General features: G+C 48.4%; 1 protein-coding gene across 2 annotated transcripts in view; it reads right to left on the bottom strand.

Moving 5' to 3' along the window:
* The window catches only part of PGBD5 (piggyBac transposable element derived 5), a 98,972-nt gene extending 83,592 nt beyond the window's left edge, over positions 1 to 15,380 (bottom strand). For both annotated transcript variants that reach the window (XM_045783143.2, XM_087863111.1), the window contains exon 1: positions 15,034 to 15,380. In XM_045783143.2, coding sequence (XP_045639099.1) covers positions 15,034 to 15,352 — 319 coding nt within the window. In that variant the 5' untranslated portion in view covers positions 15,353 to 15,380. The remainder of the gene's footprint in view (positions 1 to 15,033) is intronic.
* Positions 15,381 to 15,712: the final 332 nt, after the last annotated feature.

Genomic DNA, 15,712 nt, shown 5'->3' on the forward strand with positions numbered 1-15,712 from the left:
AATTGATGTTCGACAAGGGTGCCAAACAATTAAATGGGGAAAGAACAGAATTTTCAACAAGTGATGCTGAAACAACTCAACATCCATATGCAAATGAATGAAATTGGAGCCCTACCTCATACCATATAGAGGAAATAACTCAAAATGCATCAAAGACATAAATGTAAGAATTAAAGTGATGAAGTTCTTAGAAGAAAACACAGAGGTAAATGTTAGTGGTCTTGAACTTGTCAACGGCTCCTCAGCTATGACACCAAAGTACAAGCAATTATAAATAAATAGATAGATAGATAGATAGATAGATAGATAGATGGGACTCCCTCAAAATGTCCAAGTTTTGTGCTTCCAAGGACCCCATCAAAAAAGTCAAAAAACAATCCACTAAATGGGAGAAAATATTTGCAAATCATATATAAGCAACAGATATCCAGGCTGTATAAAGAATTCTTACAACTCAAATAAAAAGACACCACCACTAAGAAATGGGCAAAAGACTTGAATACACATTTCTCCAATATACAAATACATACATGTGGCCAATAAGCACATGAAAACATGCTCAACATCACTAGTCCCTAGGGAAATGCAAATCAAAACCACAATGAGATACCACCTCCCACTCATGGGGCTGGCTACTATCGAAAAACCCCAAAACAAGTATTGGCAGAGATGTGAAGGAATTGGAACTGCTGCACATTGCTGGTGGGCTTGTAAAATGGAGCGACCACACTAGAAACAGTTGAGTCGTTCCTGAAAATGTTGACCACAGCGTTACCATATGACACACCAATATCACTCCTGCGTATATACCCAAGAAAAATGAAAACTCTATCCACCCAAAAACTTCTACATGACGGGCTGGGATTTATTCATAATAGCAAAAAGGGGAGAACAACCCAAATGTTCATCAACTGATGAACAGATAAATAAAATGTGATCTATCCAGTCAATGGAATATTATGCAGCCTTAAAAAGGAACAGAATTTTGATACGTGCAACAACACAGATGAGCCCTGAAAACATTCTGCGAATTGAGAGAAGCTAGTCACAAAAGACCACAGGTTGCATAATTTAATTTATATGGAATTTCCAGAATAGATAAATCTATGGAGACCGAAAGTAGACTAGTGATTGCCTAGGGTTGGGGGTGATGGCTAAAGGTTTCTTTTGGGGATGACGAAAATGTGCTAGTAGCTTAGCATAGTATAGTTAACTACACTAAAAGCCATTACACCGTACGCATTAGACGGGTGAGTGGCAGGGCCTGTGGATTATACCTCAATTAAGCTGTTATCCAAAAGATGCAAAGAATTCCTATATTTATCAAGTAGAAAAAGAATGAACTTGATTAAAAACATCAAAAATGGGGAAAAGAATAAAATCAAAATAAAGTAAGATGGGAGGAATAAAATCATGCCTGTTTGTCACTACTTTAAATGTACAGACTGACTTCTCCAACTAAATTAAAGTGCCTGTCGGGGGTGGGGGGGGTACACACCCATGATGTTGAAGAAACGTACTTAAAATGGCAAAAGGGGTTGAAAAGAATGTACCAGGCGAGGAGATACCAGGCAAGAGAGGAAACAGGAGCAGCAAAATTAGTAGCAGACAAGTTGGATCTAAGATTACAGGTATGAAGATGAAGAGGGACATTATTAAAGGCACAGTTTGGAGAGAAGATATAAAACGTACACGTAGGTATACATAATACCTAGACTCTAAAAATGCAAGAACATGGTAAAATTTTAGTTCTTCCAATGGGACTATCTACTAGAGAGAGGGAAAAACAAGGACACACCGAAAATAGACACCCTTACTTCTCTCAAAAAACATTTTTTTCTTACACCTGTGAAATGCCACATTTGTAAAGATTAACTGCATACTTGGCAACAAAGAAAGCCTTTATAAGCCTTCCAAGTTAAAGATTTAAAGGACAGTTCTTTGATCACAATCCAGTAAAATCAGAATTAAATAACTAGATAACAAAAAATTGTAACTACAAAGAAATTAAGAAATATACTCTTCAAAGAAGAAATCAAAAAAAGGACTGAAGAAAATCTTGAAGGCAAAGGAAAGGAGACTATTTCATACCAAAACATACAGAAGCCACCAGACGTTATACTCTAAGGAGCTTTCAATGTTAAATGCTTTCAATTTCAAACATTTTTTTAAATAAAAGAAACTTTGTACTCATTTAAACCCATAAGAAAATGACAGCTCAATAAATCAAAAGAAAGGAAGTAATTATAATAAAGACAAAACTTTAACCTAATAAAAAATATAAGAGGGGCAAATAAACTCAAAGTTGTTTCTTTGAAAAGACTAATAAGACTTCACAGGCCCTATTAAGGATAAGAGAGAGGGAAGATGCAGGGTGGGGGAAGGTGGGGAGAGAGGGAAGGGGGAAGGGGAGAGGGAGGTTTCAGGAGGAGGGGAGAGAGAAAGAAAGAGAGAGAGATGCAAAACAGATAAGCACTGGGAACAGAAATAAAAAAGCAAATGCATAATATATAAGCAAATAAAAGAATCATTAAATTGCAAGGCATTTTATGTTAACCAATTTGATAACCTAGGATAAATGATGATTTCCTAGGAAAACAAAATCATCAAAATGATTCAAGAAGTGGAAAATTCAGAAGAAAAGTACCAAGACCAGACGGGTTTGCAGCTGAATAACCCATCATTCTATTGTTAAATGGCAACAGGCAATTAAAAAATTATAAGCCAATTCATTTGATGAAGCTGAGCATAATTTTAATACCCAAACCTGAGAGGATGAGAGGGGAAACTATTAACGAATCTGGCTTATGACAGATTAGTTACAGAAACTGAGCTACTGTTAGCAAATAACAGAAGTCAGCCATCTATCAAAGGGATATAACCTGAGACCAACTTGGATTTATTCCAGGAAAATGAAGGGAGCTCAAGACAAGAAAATCAATAAGATTTACCTCGTCACTAAATTAACTGTGAAAAAACTCTAAGACCATAGCAATAAATGCATTTTATAAAAAATAAAGGCATCTGATCAAAGTTTAGCAGCCATTCCTTATAAAAATTAAGAACAGAGGAAGTTATTCATTAAGTATTATTAAACAAGAATGCTTGATCAAGAGGTAGAGAAACGAGCCCATATTCGTTAAACAATGACAAACCCCATGCACGCATGGGTACGTACAGACGTGTTCACGGGTGAGCACCAAGTTGTCAACAGCAATCACAGGGACAAAGGCAACAGTGAGGAGAGGAGAATTTTAACAAACAGGGAAGAAGGTAAAGTAAGGATTGCAGTTAAAAATCGTGTATGATACCAACGCATGCAAATAAGACTGGATACTTTCACGTGTATAATTTTTAAAACACCGCACACATTATTAGAACTACCAAGAAAAAAGGTACTCTTGTTCTCAACTCCACAGCCTTCGTGTGTTTTCCCAGTACCAAGGTGCAGGGGAAGATACTCTGTTGGTGACATTACATTTCGTTATACTCCTTGTTGGAGATGGGAATCCGTGCATGGGCTGCAGGTCAGAACTCAAGCACGGCCATGCCCACCCCCTTCCAGAGCCACTCCGGCTTGCCCAGCTCCCCTTCCATCTCTGACAGGGGCACTTGGAGCTGTCAAGGAGCAGGGATTTGAGCAGTCCTTTGGTTTCCCCTGGAGCCATCTGCATCCATCATATTTACCATGGCTCTACAGAAGTGTTGGTGCTTGGCTCCCCCCACCCCCCAAGTGTTCCCTTAGCTCCTAGGACATCCTTCTTAGGATAGCACCTATTGCTCAGTGTCACGATGATCTGAGGGCCACCTGTGTTCATCACTAGACGCTATGCTGGCTGAGCTGGAACCCTTTCTTGTAAACTTCTCGAGTCAGAGTTTCTAACCCAGCACCAGGCACATCGTAAGCACTCTGTCAGTATCCGCCAAATGAATGAAATGTATTCAAAACATGGTATGCAGTCTGCATTCTGAAACTTCTTTTTGGAGCAATTTGCTTTAGTTTCCCGGGGAATTTAAAAATTTTCCAACCTTGCTGCCAATAACCTGATGGGCTGAAGGAATGTTGGCATACCCCATGAGACATGTGTCTCTGGTTGGTCCTTTGGCAGCAGGGATGTCAGGGACGTTGATACCGCTCGTCCAAACCCAGCAAGATGGTGGAGATGGTGGAAGGGGTACGTTGCTGAGTGGCTCCCATGTCTGACCCTGGGTGACGTCACCCAGTGCCTGCAGCCGCCCTCTGGGATGTGTTGCTTTAGAGGCAGAGCTGGGATGGGCACCAGGTGTCTGTCTCCAAAGCCCTGGGCACCACATCGCAATGCCTTCCGAAAAGCAGAATCAAAGACAGTGGCAGATCTTCATTCCTTCCCACCAAAGTATCTCACACACCAGCTTCAGAAGTTTGGGCCAGGGGGTGCCTGCGTGGCTCAGTCGGTTAAACGTCTGCCTTCGGCTCAGGTCATGATCCCAGGGTCCTGGGATGGAGCCCCGCATCGGACTCTCTGCTAAGCGGGGAGCCTGCTTCTCCTTCTCCCTCTGCCATTCCCCCCACTTGTACTCTCTGGCTCTCTCTGCCAAATAAATGAATAAAATCTTAAAAAAAAAAAAAAAAAGGTGGGGCCATACTCTTTCGCCATTCCAGTTTCCCTGGGGTCATTTACCATCTCCCTGAATTTACCAATTTACCCGCATCTTTCCCAGAATCTGTTTATCTGCCAGCCTTCTTGAAGATAATGAGTTTATAAATTTTCGATAGACAGTGTGAACTTTCACTTGCTAATATTTGCATAACATGCACCTCTTTCAATCTTAAAAGCTTCTCACTGCAATGATCTCCAATCTCCAATTAGGTTCCGTTCCAGGATCTCACTGAAACTCTGCGTGCATGTCCCCTAAGATGCCATAAATTGTGGTCCCGTTTCCCAGCCAGCCAAGGAAAACACATTGGAAATCCTGCTGAAATACTAGTAAGAGCCAACGAATGGCAACATGTTTACCTGCCTGGAATGCTGGGACCCGAGGAAAGCAAGTTTCATTAGAGGCAAAAGAAGGAGGTGAGGATTGTTTTTTACGTGACTCTGGAGTGGAGGTCTGCTCACTCACAGAAGCTCAGAATCTTCACGTAGGACCCCCGCCCCCCCAACTCAGCTGGGGATTCTTAGGAAATCTTAAATTGAAGATGTTACAGGTTCTCTACCTTCCCCAAATGCAGCAGGAACAACTGTAAGCAAGACTCTCACCACTCTTTAGACAATTTCAGTTATTTACATTTTTTCTTCCCAGAAAATCATCTTTTATGCCAATCCCTGATCTTCTCTTTGTAACAGTTTCCTAAACAAGATAACAGGAGTCCTCCCACACCAATTCCATCCAAAATACTTCAATTTTTAATCGCTTTTGCTATAGACGCTTTTTGGCGGCTTTGAAACATCAGAATTTGATTGACCTATCAGTGTCCTCTCCACCATCTCGGAAAGGATGGGGCACTTCTCAGAGGCCTCGGTCACCTGCTCCCAGGGTCTCTCTCCCTTCTTGACCTGGGTCCCAGCCAAAGGCCCTTGATATTGGAGTATGAGGTGGATTCTCAGACTGCGTCTGGTGATGCCTCAAAGGGCACCTCAGGAACCAAGGGGCTGCCAAGGGGGTGGAGGCACCCGGAGGTAGGGGTCGGGGGGGGCTCTGGGACCCTCTCACTCCCAACTTCGAAGACAGTGCCTGCTTTCCACTGGCTCACATATGTACCTTGGGTTTGTCCTCTCTAAGGTTCCTGGTTGCTAAAAAGTTTTGAAAATCTTCTAAGTAGCACAATACCCATCGTGCATGTGCATTTTGGCCACACAGGACAAAGGAGTTTAAAGGAAGAAAGATAGAGCTACCTGTAATGACCACAGCTCTGTGCTTCCGCACACATCGTCACTGATTCCCAGAACTCTGGGCAGGAGCTCCTGCACAGATGACAGACTCTGCTGAGCCACTTGCCCAAAAATCACAGGGTGAGCACACAGCACAGCCCAGGCCTTCTGCCCCGGATCCTCCCCAGCCATAAACGGACCACCAAGCCCCTTTCAAACCATCTACAGCCTCAGAGCATCAAAGTGCAATCAAACACCTGCATGTAGAACCGTCTATGCCCGGTGCCTACCCGCATTCTTACCCGTCCGCTCCCAGAGTTCCCATGGGAACTTCCTTGAGAGAATACAAAGAAGTTATTTTTATTCTCTGGGATGTTTTCCATCATCTCCCCTCAAGAATCCTCATGCAGGGATTCGGCATGGGGCCGCTTTTCCCTATCAATCCTCTTTTCTTCAGTGTCTGTGCCAGTTAAGCAGCTGTTTTAACAAACCCCCACCAAATGTAGGATGAATGGAACAGGAAAGAAGCTCATTCTTTCCTGACATAAATTTAGTCCACGATACATATGACTGAGGCGTGAGTGGCTTTTCTCCAAATGGTGATTTAGACACAAGGTCCTTTTGTCTGCTGGCCCCCAACATCTCTGACATGGGGCTCAGAGGAGCCTCCACGTGGCCAGGCCTGAGAGTGGGGTCCACACTTTGGCTCATATTTCACTGCCCTGAATCCAGGCAGCGGCCCCGCGTCACTGCAAGGGGTGCTGGGAAATGAGGGGCAGCCACTGCCCAGGAAGAGAGGCAACAGGCAAAACAGATTTGGAGAATGACGCTGGTCTTCAAGGGACCCTCGCATAGGTCTTATCATGAACTAGTTGATCCGACCAGCATATACTATGTTCCATACTCACGCTCTAAGTATGATGCTTCCTTGTCCCCTAATCAAAGGGACTAGTTCACCCGAGGCCACTTAACCTCTCTGCGACTCAGTTTCCTTATGTTAAAAATAGGGATAATAATCCCTCACGAGATTGTTTAGAGGATCACACACATAACAAAGTGCTTGGGGCAGCGGGGTGGCTCAGTCGGTGAAGCATCTGACTTCGGCTCAGGTCATGATCTCAGGGTCCTGGGATCGAGACCTGTGTCAGGCTCTGTGCTCAGCGGGGAGTCTGCTTCTCCCTCTCCCTCCTGCCCCTTCCCCTGCTCATGCCCTTTCTCTCCCTCTCCCTCTCTCTCAAATAAATAAATAAAATCTTTTTAAAAAAGGGCTTGGAACATTATCTGGCACATAGTACATGACATATAAGCACTTTTTAAACAAATAAAGGGCTACAAGAAGCTGGGTCTCCTGCAAGTTTCTAACAGACTCCTGTCGGGGGGTCTCTAGCTCTTAGGAGGTGGGCAGGCTGAAGACGCCCAAGGGTTGGAGAGTTCCTCAGAGGCCAAGTTCAGTTTTCTATGCAGGACAGAAAACCCCGTGAAATACATCCCAGACTTGCTTCGGTGCCTTCCTAGTAAGGAATCCGTTCCCTCAAGAGCTGCCCCAACCTCTCTCCCACTATTTGGGATGAAGAAAATGCTTAGCTCCTTGTAGACATTTCTGACTCCCATCCTCACTTCTAACACTCTAGTTCTGTGTCCATCTGTTCTTCTGTTCATTCCTTTATTCAACAAACATTGAGGAATTGTCATGTGCTAACTGTGACCAAGACATCCAAGGTCTCATCCCACATGGGAAATGTATTAGCTTATGTGGCTACGAAGAGGGACAGGGGAATGTAGTGATTTTATATTCTTGGAGACAGTGACATTTGAACCAAGACCAAACTATCAAGCAAGGGCTGCCATGAAGAACATTCCAGATATAGGCCCCGCAGGCACAAAGGCTCTGAGATGAATAGATTTTGTGTTGATGACAGGACAGGGGACAAAAGGGGACACTGGAAAGGAAGGCTATGGAGCACCTGTGGGCATTGGAGGCCTTGCGAAGGACTCTGGAAATCCTGTTGGAACTGGAATTGGAAGCCACTTGTAGGTTTAAGCAGAAGAGTCAGTGGATGAGCTTGTGTTTGTAAAAGATCGCTCTTCTTTCACAGAAGAAATGGGGACGGGGTGGAGGTGTCAACAAGACTAGAAGCTGGAAATCGAAGCAGATGAAGTTTCCAATACCCTGGCCAAGGAGTGATGCTGTCCCAGTTAGAGTGTAAAGATTTGCAGTTCTAAACTTTTTAGTAAAGTGATTTATTAAACATACAGCTAAATATGGCCCAAGGTTCCCACTTCTGTAACAGTTCTTTCTGAAAGTCGCAAGGGGGAGACGGGCCCTCTGTGCCATGTGCCGGGCTAGGCAGAGCAGCATCTCCACATCACAGGACGTTTGGGGTAGCCTGTTACTCTTTCAGTACAACATCGCTCCCACCCCGAGGTAACACCGTGCTTCCTCCCGCCAATACAAGCTGAGTTGTCCCTTTCCCTCTTCCTTCCTTCAAGGGAAGACCTCAGACCTCAGATTCCATCCTCTGTAAGCTCGTATTTCTCACCCAACCTGCCAAATCCCCCTGCGTGGGCCGCAGCATTTGCAGGTAACATCTGTATCCACACCTGAACCTGGGACCTCGTATTCCAGCTACAGTTACTTGCAATATGGTAACAATGACATCATGTCCATTTCAGGACATTTTCACTGGGAAGGCCTCAGGTCAGGAGGCTCAGGTTAGGAAAAGAGTGGGGCTGCCCATGGGCCAAGCAGCATACCTTCTCCCCTCCCAGCCCTTGCCCAAGTTTGAGATGCCCTGTTCCTTCCTCTTCACCTAATCTTTATTTGTTCTTCAAGATGCAGCTTAGGCGCCGTGTCCATCCGAGGCGCCGCTCCTTCCCCCAGCCAGCTGGACCAGGTGCATCTCCGCAATCCCATATAAATCCATGTTTACCTTGATCGCACTGTTCGCCAGAGACTCTTCCTCCTTTCCTTCACGTTGTCTCTCCTGCTGGACCCCAGGAGACAGGTCTTAGTTATCGTTTTATCCCAGCAGGGTTCAATATGCTTGCTGAATTAATACATGGCACGTCTCGTACATCGCTGGTGGGTGTATAAACTGGAACACTGTTTGGCAGTATATGTACTAAAGCAGTGGTTCTTGGGGCACGGGGGGGGGGGCTCGGTCGGTGAAGCATCTGCCTTCAGCTCAGGTCATGATCCCAGGGTCCTGGGATTGAGTCTTGTGTCGGGCTCCCTGCTCAGCAGGGAGTCTGCTTCTCCCTTTCCCTCTGCCTCTCCCCTCTGCTCCTGCTTGCGCGCTCTCTCTCTCAAATAAATAAAATCTTTTCTAAACAAATAAATAAATAAAAATTAAGCAGTGGTTCTCAACTGCAGGCGATTTTGCTCCCCAGGGGACATATGGCAATGCCTGGAGAAATGTCTGGCTGTCGTAACTACAGGAAAGGGTGTCACTGGGCATCCAGTGGGGAGGGGCCAGGGATGCTGCTAACCATCCGGCAATGCACAACACAGGCCTCCTCAACAAAACACCATCCAACCCACAAGGTCAATACAGCCGAGGGTGAGACCCGCATCCAATCTATGACCCGGCAAACCTACTCCTGGGTTTATGTGCTCGAGGGAAATGACGTATACGTCCATCAAAAACACAAGAATTTGTGAAGCAGCTGTACCCACAGAAGCCCCAACTGGACACAAGGTAAAAGACCATTAATAGGATAACGGATAACCAACTAGAGCACTTATATGACGGAATACTGCACACGATACAGATTAAAGGCTGCCCCACCCAACAGCGGGAATGAACCGCACAGACATACTGATAAATTGAGCCACCAGACCAAAGTAACAGGCAAACTTAATCGATGGTGATGGAATGGAAGTCGGAATAATGGTCACCCCTGGAGGGAGGGAGTGACTCACGGACTGGGGAGCAGGCGGGAATCTTTGGGGTGCTGGGAACATTCCTGATCTTCATCGGGGTAGTAGCTATCGCACCATGCTGTGTACTACGACTCGTGCGCTGTGGGTTACATCTCAACGAGCTTTATGAAATGCCCCAGTCCTCCAAGAGCGCCCTACCAGAAGGAATCGTGCACTGGAGTTCTGTCTTCTAAGCAAGATTTTCGAAGCCTCTCTGCAATACTGCTGGCAGGAGCGTAGCAGGTGCGCTTCTGGAAGGCTATTTCACCACAGACATCAAAAACCTTACAGTGCGTCCTTAATTCAATTCTGTTTTGATCATTTCATGCTAAGGAATGTGCTAAGGACATGCACAGAAACTTAAGCTTCAAGAATATTTATCGTAGCATAATAAATACAAGGGGGAAGGGGCAATGAACTCAACGCCCACTCAGAAGGAACTGCGTAATATCACGGACTCATTAAAACTGACATTTTAAAATGTAAATGGAAAACGTTTACAATATATTAATTACAATTAAAAAGCAGGTCACCCAACAAGATGCAACCTAAGACATCCGAAGGATATACTCAATATGATTAAGTATGATTATCTAGAGTAATGAGAGTTATGGGATTTCTTAAATGTACATATATTACTTGTTAATAAGAAAAAAAATTTTCAATCACACTTCTTAAAAATAAAGGTAAGTTTTCAACTTTAAAACTGAGTACCAGGGGCGCCTGGGTGGCTCAGTTGTTAAGCGTCTGCCTTCAGCTCAGGGCGTGATCCCGGCATTCTGGGATCGAGCCCCATATCGGGCTCCTCCGCTGGGAGCCTGCTTCTTCCTCTCCTACTCCCCCTGCCTGTGTTCCCTCTCTCGCTGGCTGTCTCTCTCTCTCTCTGTCAAACAAATAAATAAATAAAATCTAAAAAAATAAAATAAATAAAACTGAGTACCAGACCCCACACAACCCCCAGATTGCCAATGTATCCAAAGCCCCATTACCCGCAGAAACACTCTAAACTCCCATCACAGTGGCTGAGGCATAGCAGGGATTACATAAAGAGATAAAATTCTAGATTTTCTGTCTCCTGTCCGACTGTGGGGATTGGTTACACAAATCCATCCATGCATTAAACCGCACAGAACTGCATATCCCCCGAAAAAGTTAAAAGCAATGCCATGTAAAAATATGAAAGTAAATATTTCTGACTGAAAAAGGTTTCAGATGGTGTAAAGAAGAAAAGAAAAAGGCACGACCTTCCTTAATGATCAAGTCTGCCTGGTCAGAAGGCTGCCACTTCACCAGGCGATCTCATCACCCCTGACCATGACTGTGTTTCTCTGCAAAGTGGCAGTGATACCGGCTCTCTCAGAGTATTCTCGAAGGTTCGGCATGCTACGAATGGGGACTGCTGGTTACGATCTGCGTCCTGGCCACCACCTGAACAAATCCTCTCTCCAGCAAGCTCCCTTCTCTGAGCTCTGGGTGGTGGTGGCCCATGCGTCGTTACCACATAGCACCACGTAAGATGTACCTTGGAGCTGCCCAGACTCCCAGGTCCTCCTGGAGCCACAGAATGTGGTACAGAGCTGAAGGTGGGAGCAGCTGCTTATCCTGGACTCCACTGACAGGGCCCCAGGTACCTCAGCAAACAAATCCATTATGAGAGTGTCCTTTGAATTCAGGTTGTAGGAGATTTTTCTCCTCTTTCTTGTTAGTCAAAAAAGACTTTAAGCCAAATCAACCCACAACAAACCCTAAGATAAAACATTGAATGATGTTAATTTTCAAAGCCCTCTGGTCCTCCCCAGCTACTCAAGGTCATATCTCCTCCCTACTGAATGATTACAGAGGGTTGCTGACATGGTACATGGAAAAAACACCCCTATGAAGTCCAACCTCTAACAGAAAGAGCAAAGAGCTCAGATCCCAGCCAGCCACGACAAAGCACCGACAAAGCCGAACACAGGGAGCCCCTGAGCGTCTGTGAATCTGCCTGCTCCTCTGCCTCCTTAGAGAGAAAGAATCACAAGACTGCTCAGAATAAGAAACCAAAAGGGCAGAAGCGCAAAAGCAGGCGGGCCTGGATTTCATGCTGTTTCCCAAGAGTGAGCTGGCATGCTCTGTCAGTTATTTGCACAGTGGGCAGGCGAGGCTGACAGCTTGAGGGGGCTAGTTTAGAGGGAGAGCTGCAAGTGTGATGAGAAGGTTCTGGGCCCTGTGCTCCCAGTAAGCATCTCCGGCTCCCAGGCTGACCCTCCATTCACACAGAGGTTAAGAGTCAGCCCTGCAAGCATGGTCTTTGTATTTAAATCATCTCAAGGGGACCCAAATCTCCAGGCACAACCAGAACCCAGAGAGGAGAGGAGAGGAAACAGGGGTGAGGGAGAGGACCCCTCCACCCGTAACTGCTGGCTGCACTTCTGGAAGACCCGATCCAGGAAGCTAGAAACATGGGCAAAACAGAAGGAAGAGTCTGGGAAGACAAGAACACCCTGAAAAACAGCCAGCAGAGTCTCAACCTGAACCACAGAAATGGCCTCCCCGCCCCTCCTCCCCTCAGCTGGGCACCAAGTGTCTGCCTGCTGTGTACACGCCAAATGCAGATCAAAGCTCGTGGCGCCCGGTGCCCACACGTCCCTCGCGCACAGGGACTCTAGGTCGTCAGACAGCCCCCAGACAGCAATTGTGAGCTCTAATGTAAAAAAACAAAAAACACCCCAACCAGCCCAAACCAGCACAAGCAATACATATGTACGTACAAGACACAGTCGCACACATGCACACCCACTTATCTACACACATACACCTGTCTTTACAGCAGCAGGCAGGCGGGAAGCCTGGTCCCGAAGTCTAGAATCCTTTGCTTTCCTCATCTGACTCTAGCAGCAACAGCCATTTCTGCTACGGACTTTCTTTTATGAGGGCTGATTACAGATCCAAATGCCAGCCTCCTGCTTGCCTCCCTTTCCTACCCCACTACCCAAGGAGGCCTGTCAACAAACCAGGGGACAAACATGGAAGAAAGGCCCAAGCTGCATTCCTTGCAAGTGGGGTTAGATTGTACACTTTGATAAACCCCAGAGCCTGAACCTCTTTGCTCTCAGAGTGGCCAGGGCGCAGCTCTCAGCCTCTTAATAAACATGTCCCTCTCTCGCCCCCCGCCCCCCCCACCAGTAGGCACAAGGGTTTTCTCTGCTCAGCATCTATTTCCAGCCCCCATATATCATATCCCATAATTTCAGGCAAACTGAACTCATGCTTAATAAACCATCAACCTCACCCCTCCACCACCACCCCAAATTTCCCTGAGGGAGAGACTGTTTCAAGGAGGAAAGGAAATTCTTCATTAGGGCTGGATTTTAAAAGCAAGCTTCCACACAGAACCGGAAAACAAAATCGGGTATAAAAACCATCAAATAACCACTAATATCTTTGGTTAAAGCGCTTGCCTGTGGTTCTCAGGTGCAGGTGTGAGCTCAGTGAACATCCGAAGGAAGCAGAATTTGACCCTCATGCTAAATGACACACGATCCTGCACTTCGTGACCGTTTAAGTGCTGCGGTGGCTAGATTAAACTGCTCGGATGCAGAATTTCTCCGAAGTACAGGTTACTAAGAAACATAATATTGCTTGAAAATGTATTTGGGTGTGTTCATCCTTCTCACACCAACACTCATGGATCTTATTCATAACCAGGCTGAAGCTAACACAATTCCCCTGTTTTCCCCGGAGAGGCAGGGAAACAAGAGGACATGTATCTCATGTACCAAGATCAAAACCTAGATCACAGCACTCACAGCAGCAAGTCTGCCAAACCAGAGCTCTGGGTATGTACAATTCTTAAAGAGCTAATTTAATGGAAAACAGCCGTCTGCAGCTGGAAACCCTTATGACATTCCGGAAAATGTAGGGGGTTTAAAAGGATTAGGCAGAGTGACAGGACTTTGAAGATTCCCAACTCTTAACCAAAGCCTAAATGAGAACATGTGGTTAAATGTACCCATGCCAAACTGCACAGTGAACTTGGACCCTGCGAGCCCACTGTAGCTCAGGGTGTCCACACTGCAGCCTGCCTGTGGGAGGTCTGCAGACCACTCCCTGCTGAGAGAGTCCAGCCAGCCCAAGCAGCCAACCAGCAGGCTGCAGCACTCTGTCCAGATCCAAGCCCAGGCACCAGCCAGGGGTCCCTTGGGCCTGCCCTCCGATGGTTGAACAATAATCAGGGAAAGCCCCAGGAAAAGCCACATCATGCCCAGTACGGCCACTCCCTGGTCCTCAACAACACCGGTTGCACGCTCTTCCACACACGAAAATCGTGTGCAGAAACAAAGGCCTGCCCACAGAAGGCTGCTGAGCAAGGAAAAAGCATCAGGAGACAGGTGGAAACAGCTGGCTGGTCTCCACCTCTCCCAGAGGGCAGAGGCCGGAGAGCTCCTGCAGGATACCACCTCCCAAAAAAGGAGGCAGTAAAAGAGGGCCTGAAGCAGACACAGCTGCCTGCGCTCCTGCGACCTCCAGAAACCAGGGGTTTGACCATGACCATGGCGGTAAGCAGAACACACATGAAATTGCTTCCGGCGTAAGAGCATACACCTTAATGCTGCTAAACTTGTCCTTTCACTCTGCTCTTAGCAAGTGATCCTGAAAGGCACGGACAAAGTTTCTCAGATTAACTGGGGAAAACGAGAGCCAGTGAAGACGCCCCGGGAGGCCTCTCCCGAGGCTCTCATTGGGCCTCCCTCCAACCGCTACCTGCCCCACCCCTGGCACCTGGGTAAGGCTGCTCTGGGGCCATCAATACGAAATGATTTACGCCCCCCCCCCCTCCCGGTAACACACACACAAGCCGCGTCAGGATTTTAAGAATCCCTTCAACTAGTAAAGCCTAACTCAAACGCACCCCTATGGGGTGACCCCACAGGTGTGACTGGCTTGGACACTCCCAGCAAGTGAGGGAAGGTTCCCCCCCCCCCCCCCGCCGTCCAGGTCCTTGACAGCGGCAGGGTGCTGGCCCCGGCCTCCGGCCTCCGCCTCATCCTCTCCACCCGCGGGGAAGTCGGAGCCGCCCCCCCACAACCAGCACGCAGTCAGAGCCCCCCACGCAGTCAGACTGATTCTCGCACTTCAAATACCCGCTGCCGCGGCCCCATTTGTGTCCTGCCAGGAACAGCTGCCCTCGCCCAGCCGGCCCACGGAGCGTCTGGAGTTCTCCCGGTCCCGCGCTCACGCCTCCCTGGGCCGCCCCCGCCCCCGGGGGCCGCGCCTTACCGCCGGTGTCCTCGAAGCGCGGGGGCGGGCGGTCCCGCAGCGTGGCACTCCAACCCGCGCCGGCCTCGTCCTCCTCCGACTCCTGCGCGTCGGGGGCGCCGGGCGGCGGCGGGGGCCCGGGGCGCTCGTGCTCGTCGTCCGAGGAGGCGGCCGAAGAGGAGCGCGAGGCGGCAGATGTGCTGTAGAAGGGGTTCCCGCCGCTGTCCGGGCCCGACTCGCCGAACACGTCGTCCGAGATGTGCAGGCTCTCGTAGCGCGCGCGGGCCGCCTCGAGCAGCGCCGGCGCCCTCCTCCGCGCGCCCCCGCCGCCCTCGGCCATAGCCCCGGCCGCCGCCCGCGCGCCCGCCCCCCACAGCGCCTCCCAGCCGCACGCGCCGGGCCCCGGGCCCGCGCCGCGGCCCGCCGCCCCCCACCAGCGCAGCCCGCAGCACAGCGCCCGCCGCCCCGCGCCCGGCCGGCCCGCCGTCTTGGCCGCCTCGGGCCCAACGCCCGGGGAAGCGCCCTCGGAGCTCGGGCGCCGCAGGCTGCGGGCCGCGGCGGGACGCAGGGCGCGCGGGCGGGAGGCAGGGGCTGCAGCCGGGCCCAGGCGCCGCCGCTACTGCCACCGCTACGGCCGCCGCTGCGTCTCCTCGGCGCCTGCCGCGTACCCGCGCGCCCTCCCGCTGCACCCCGCGCTCCG

The sequence above is a fragment of the Ursus americanus genome, chromosome 6 (genome assembly GCF_024610735.1).
Source record: "Ursus americanus isolate L20-20 chromosome 6, mUrsAme1.1.p, whole genome shotgun sequence".
Classification (NCBI taxonomy): domain Eukaryota; kingdom Metazoa; phylum Chordata; class Mammalia; order Carnivora; family Ursidae; genus Ursus; species Ursus americanus.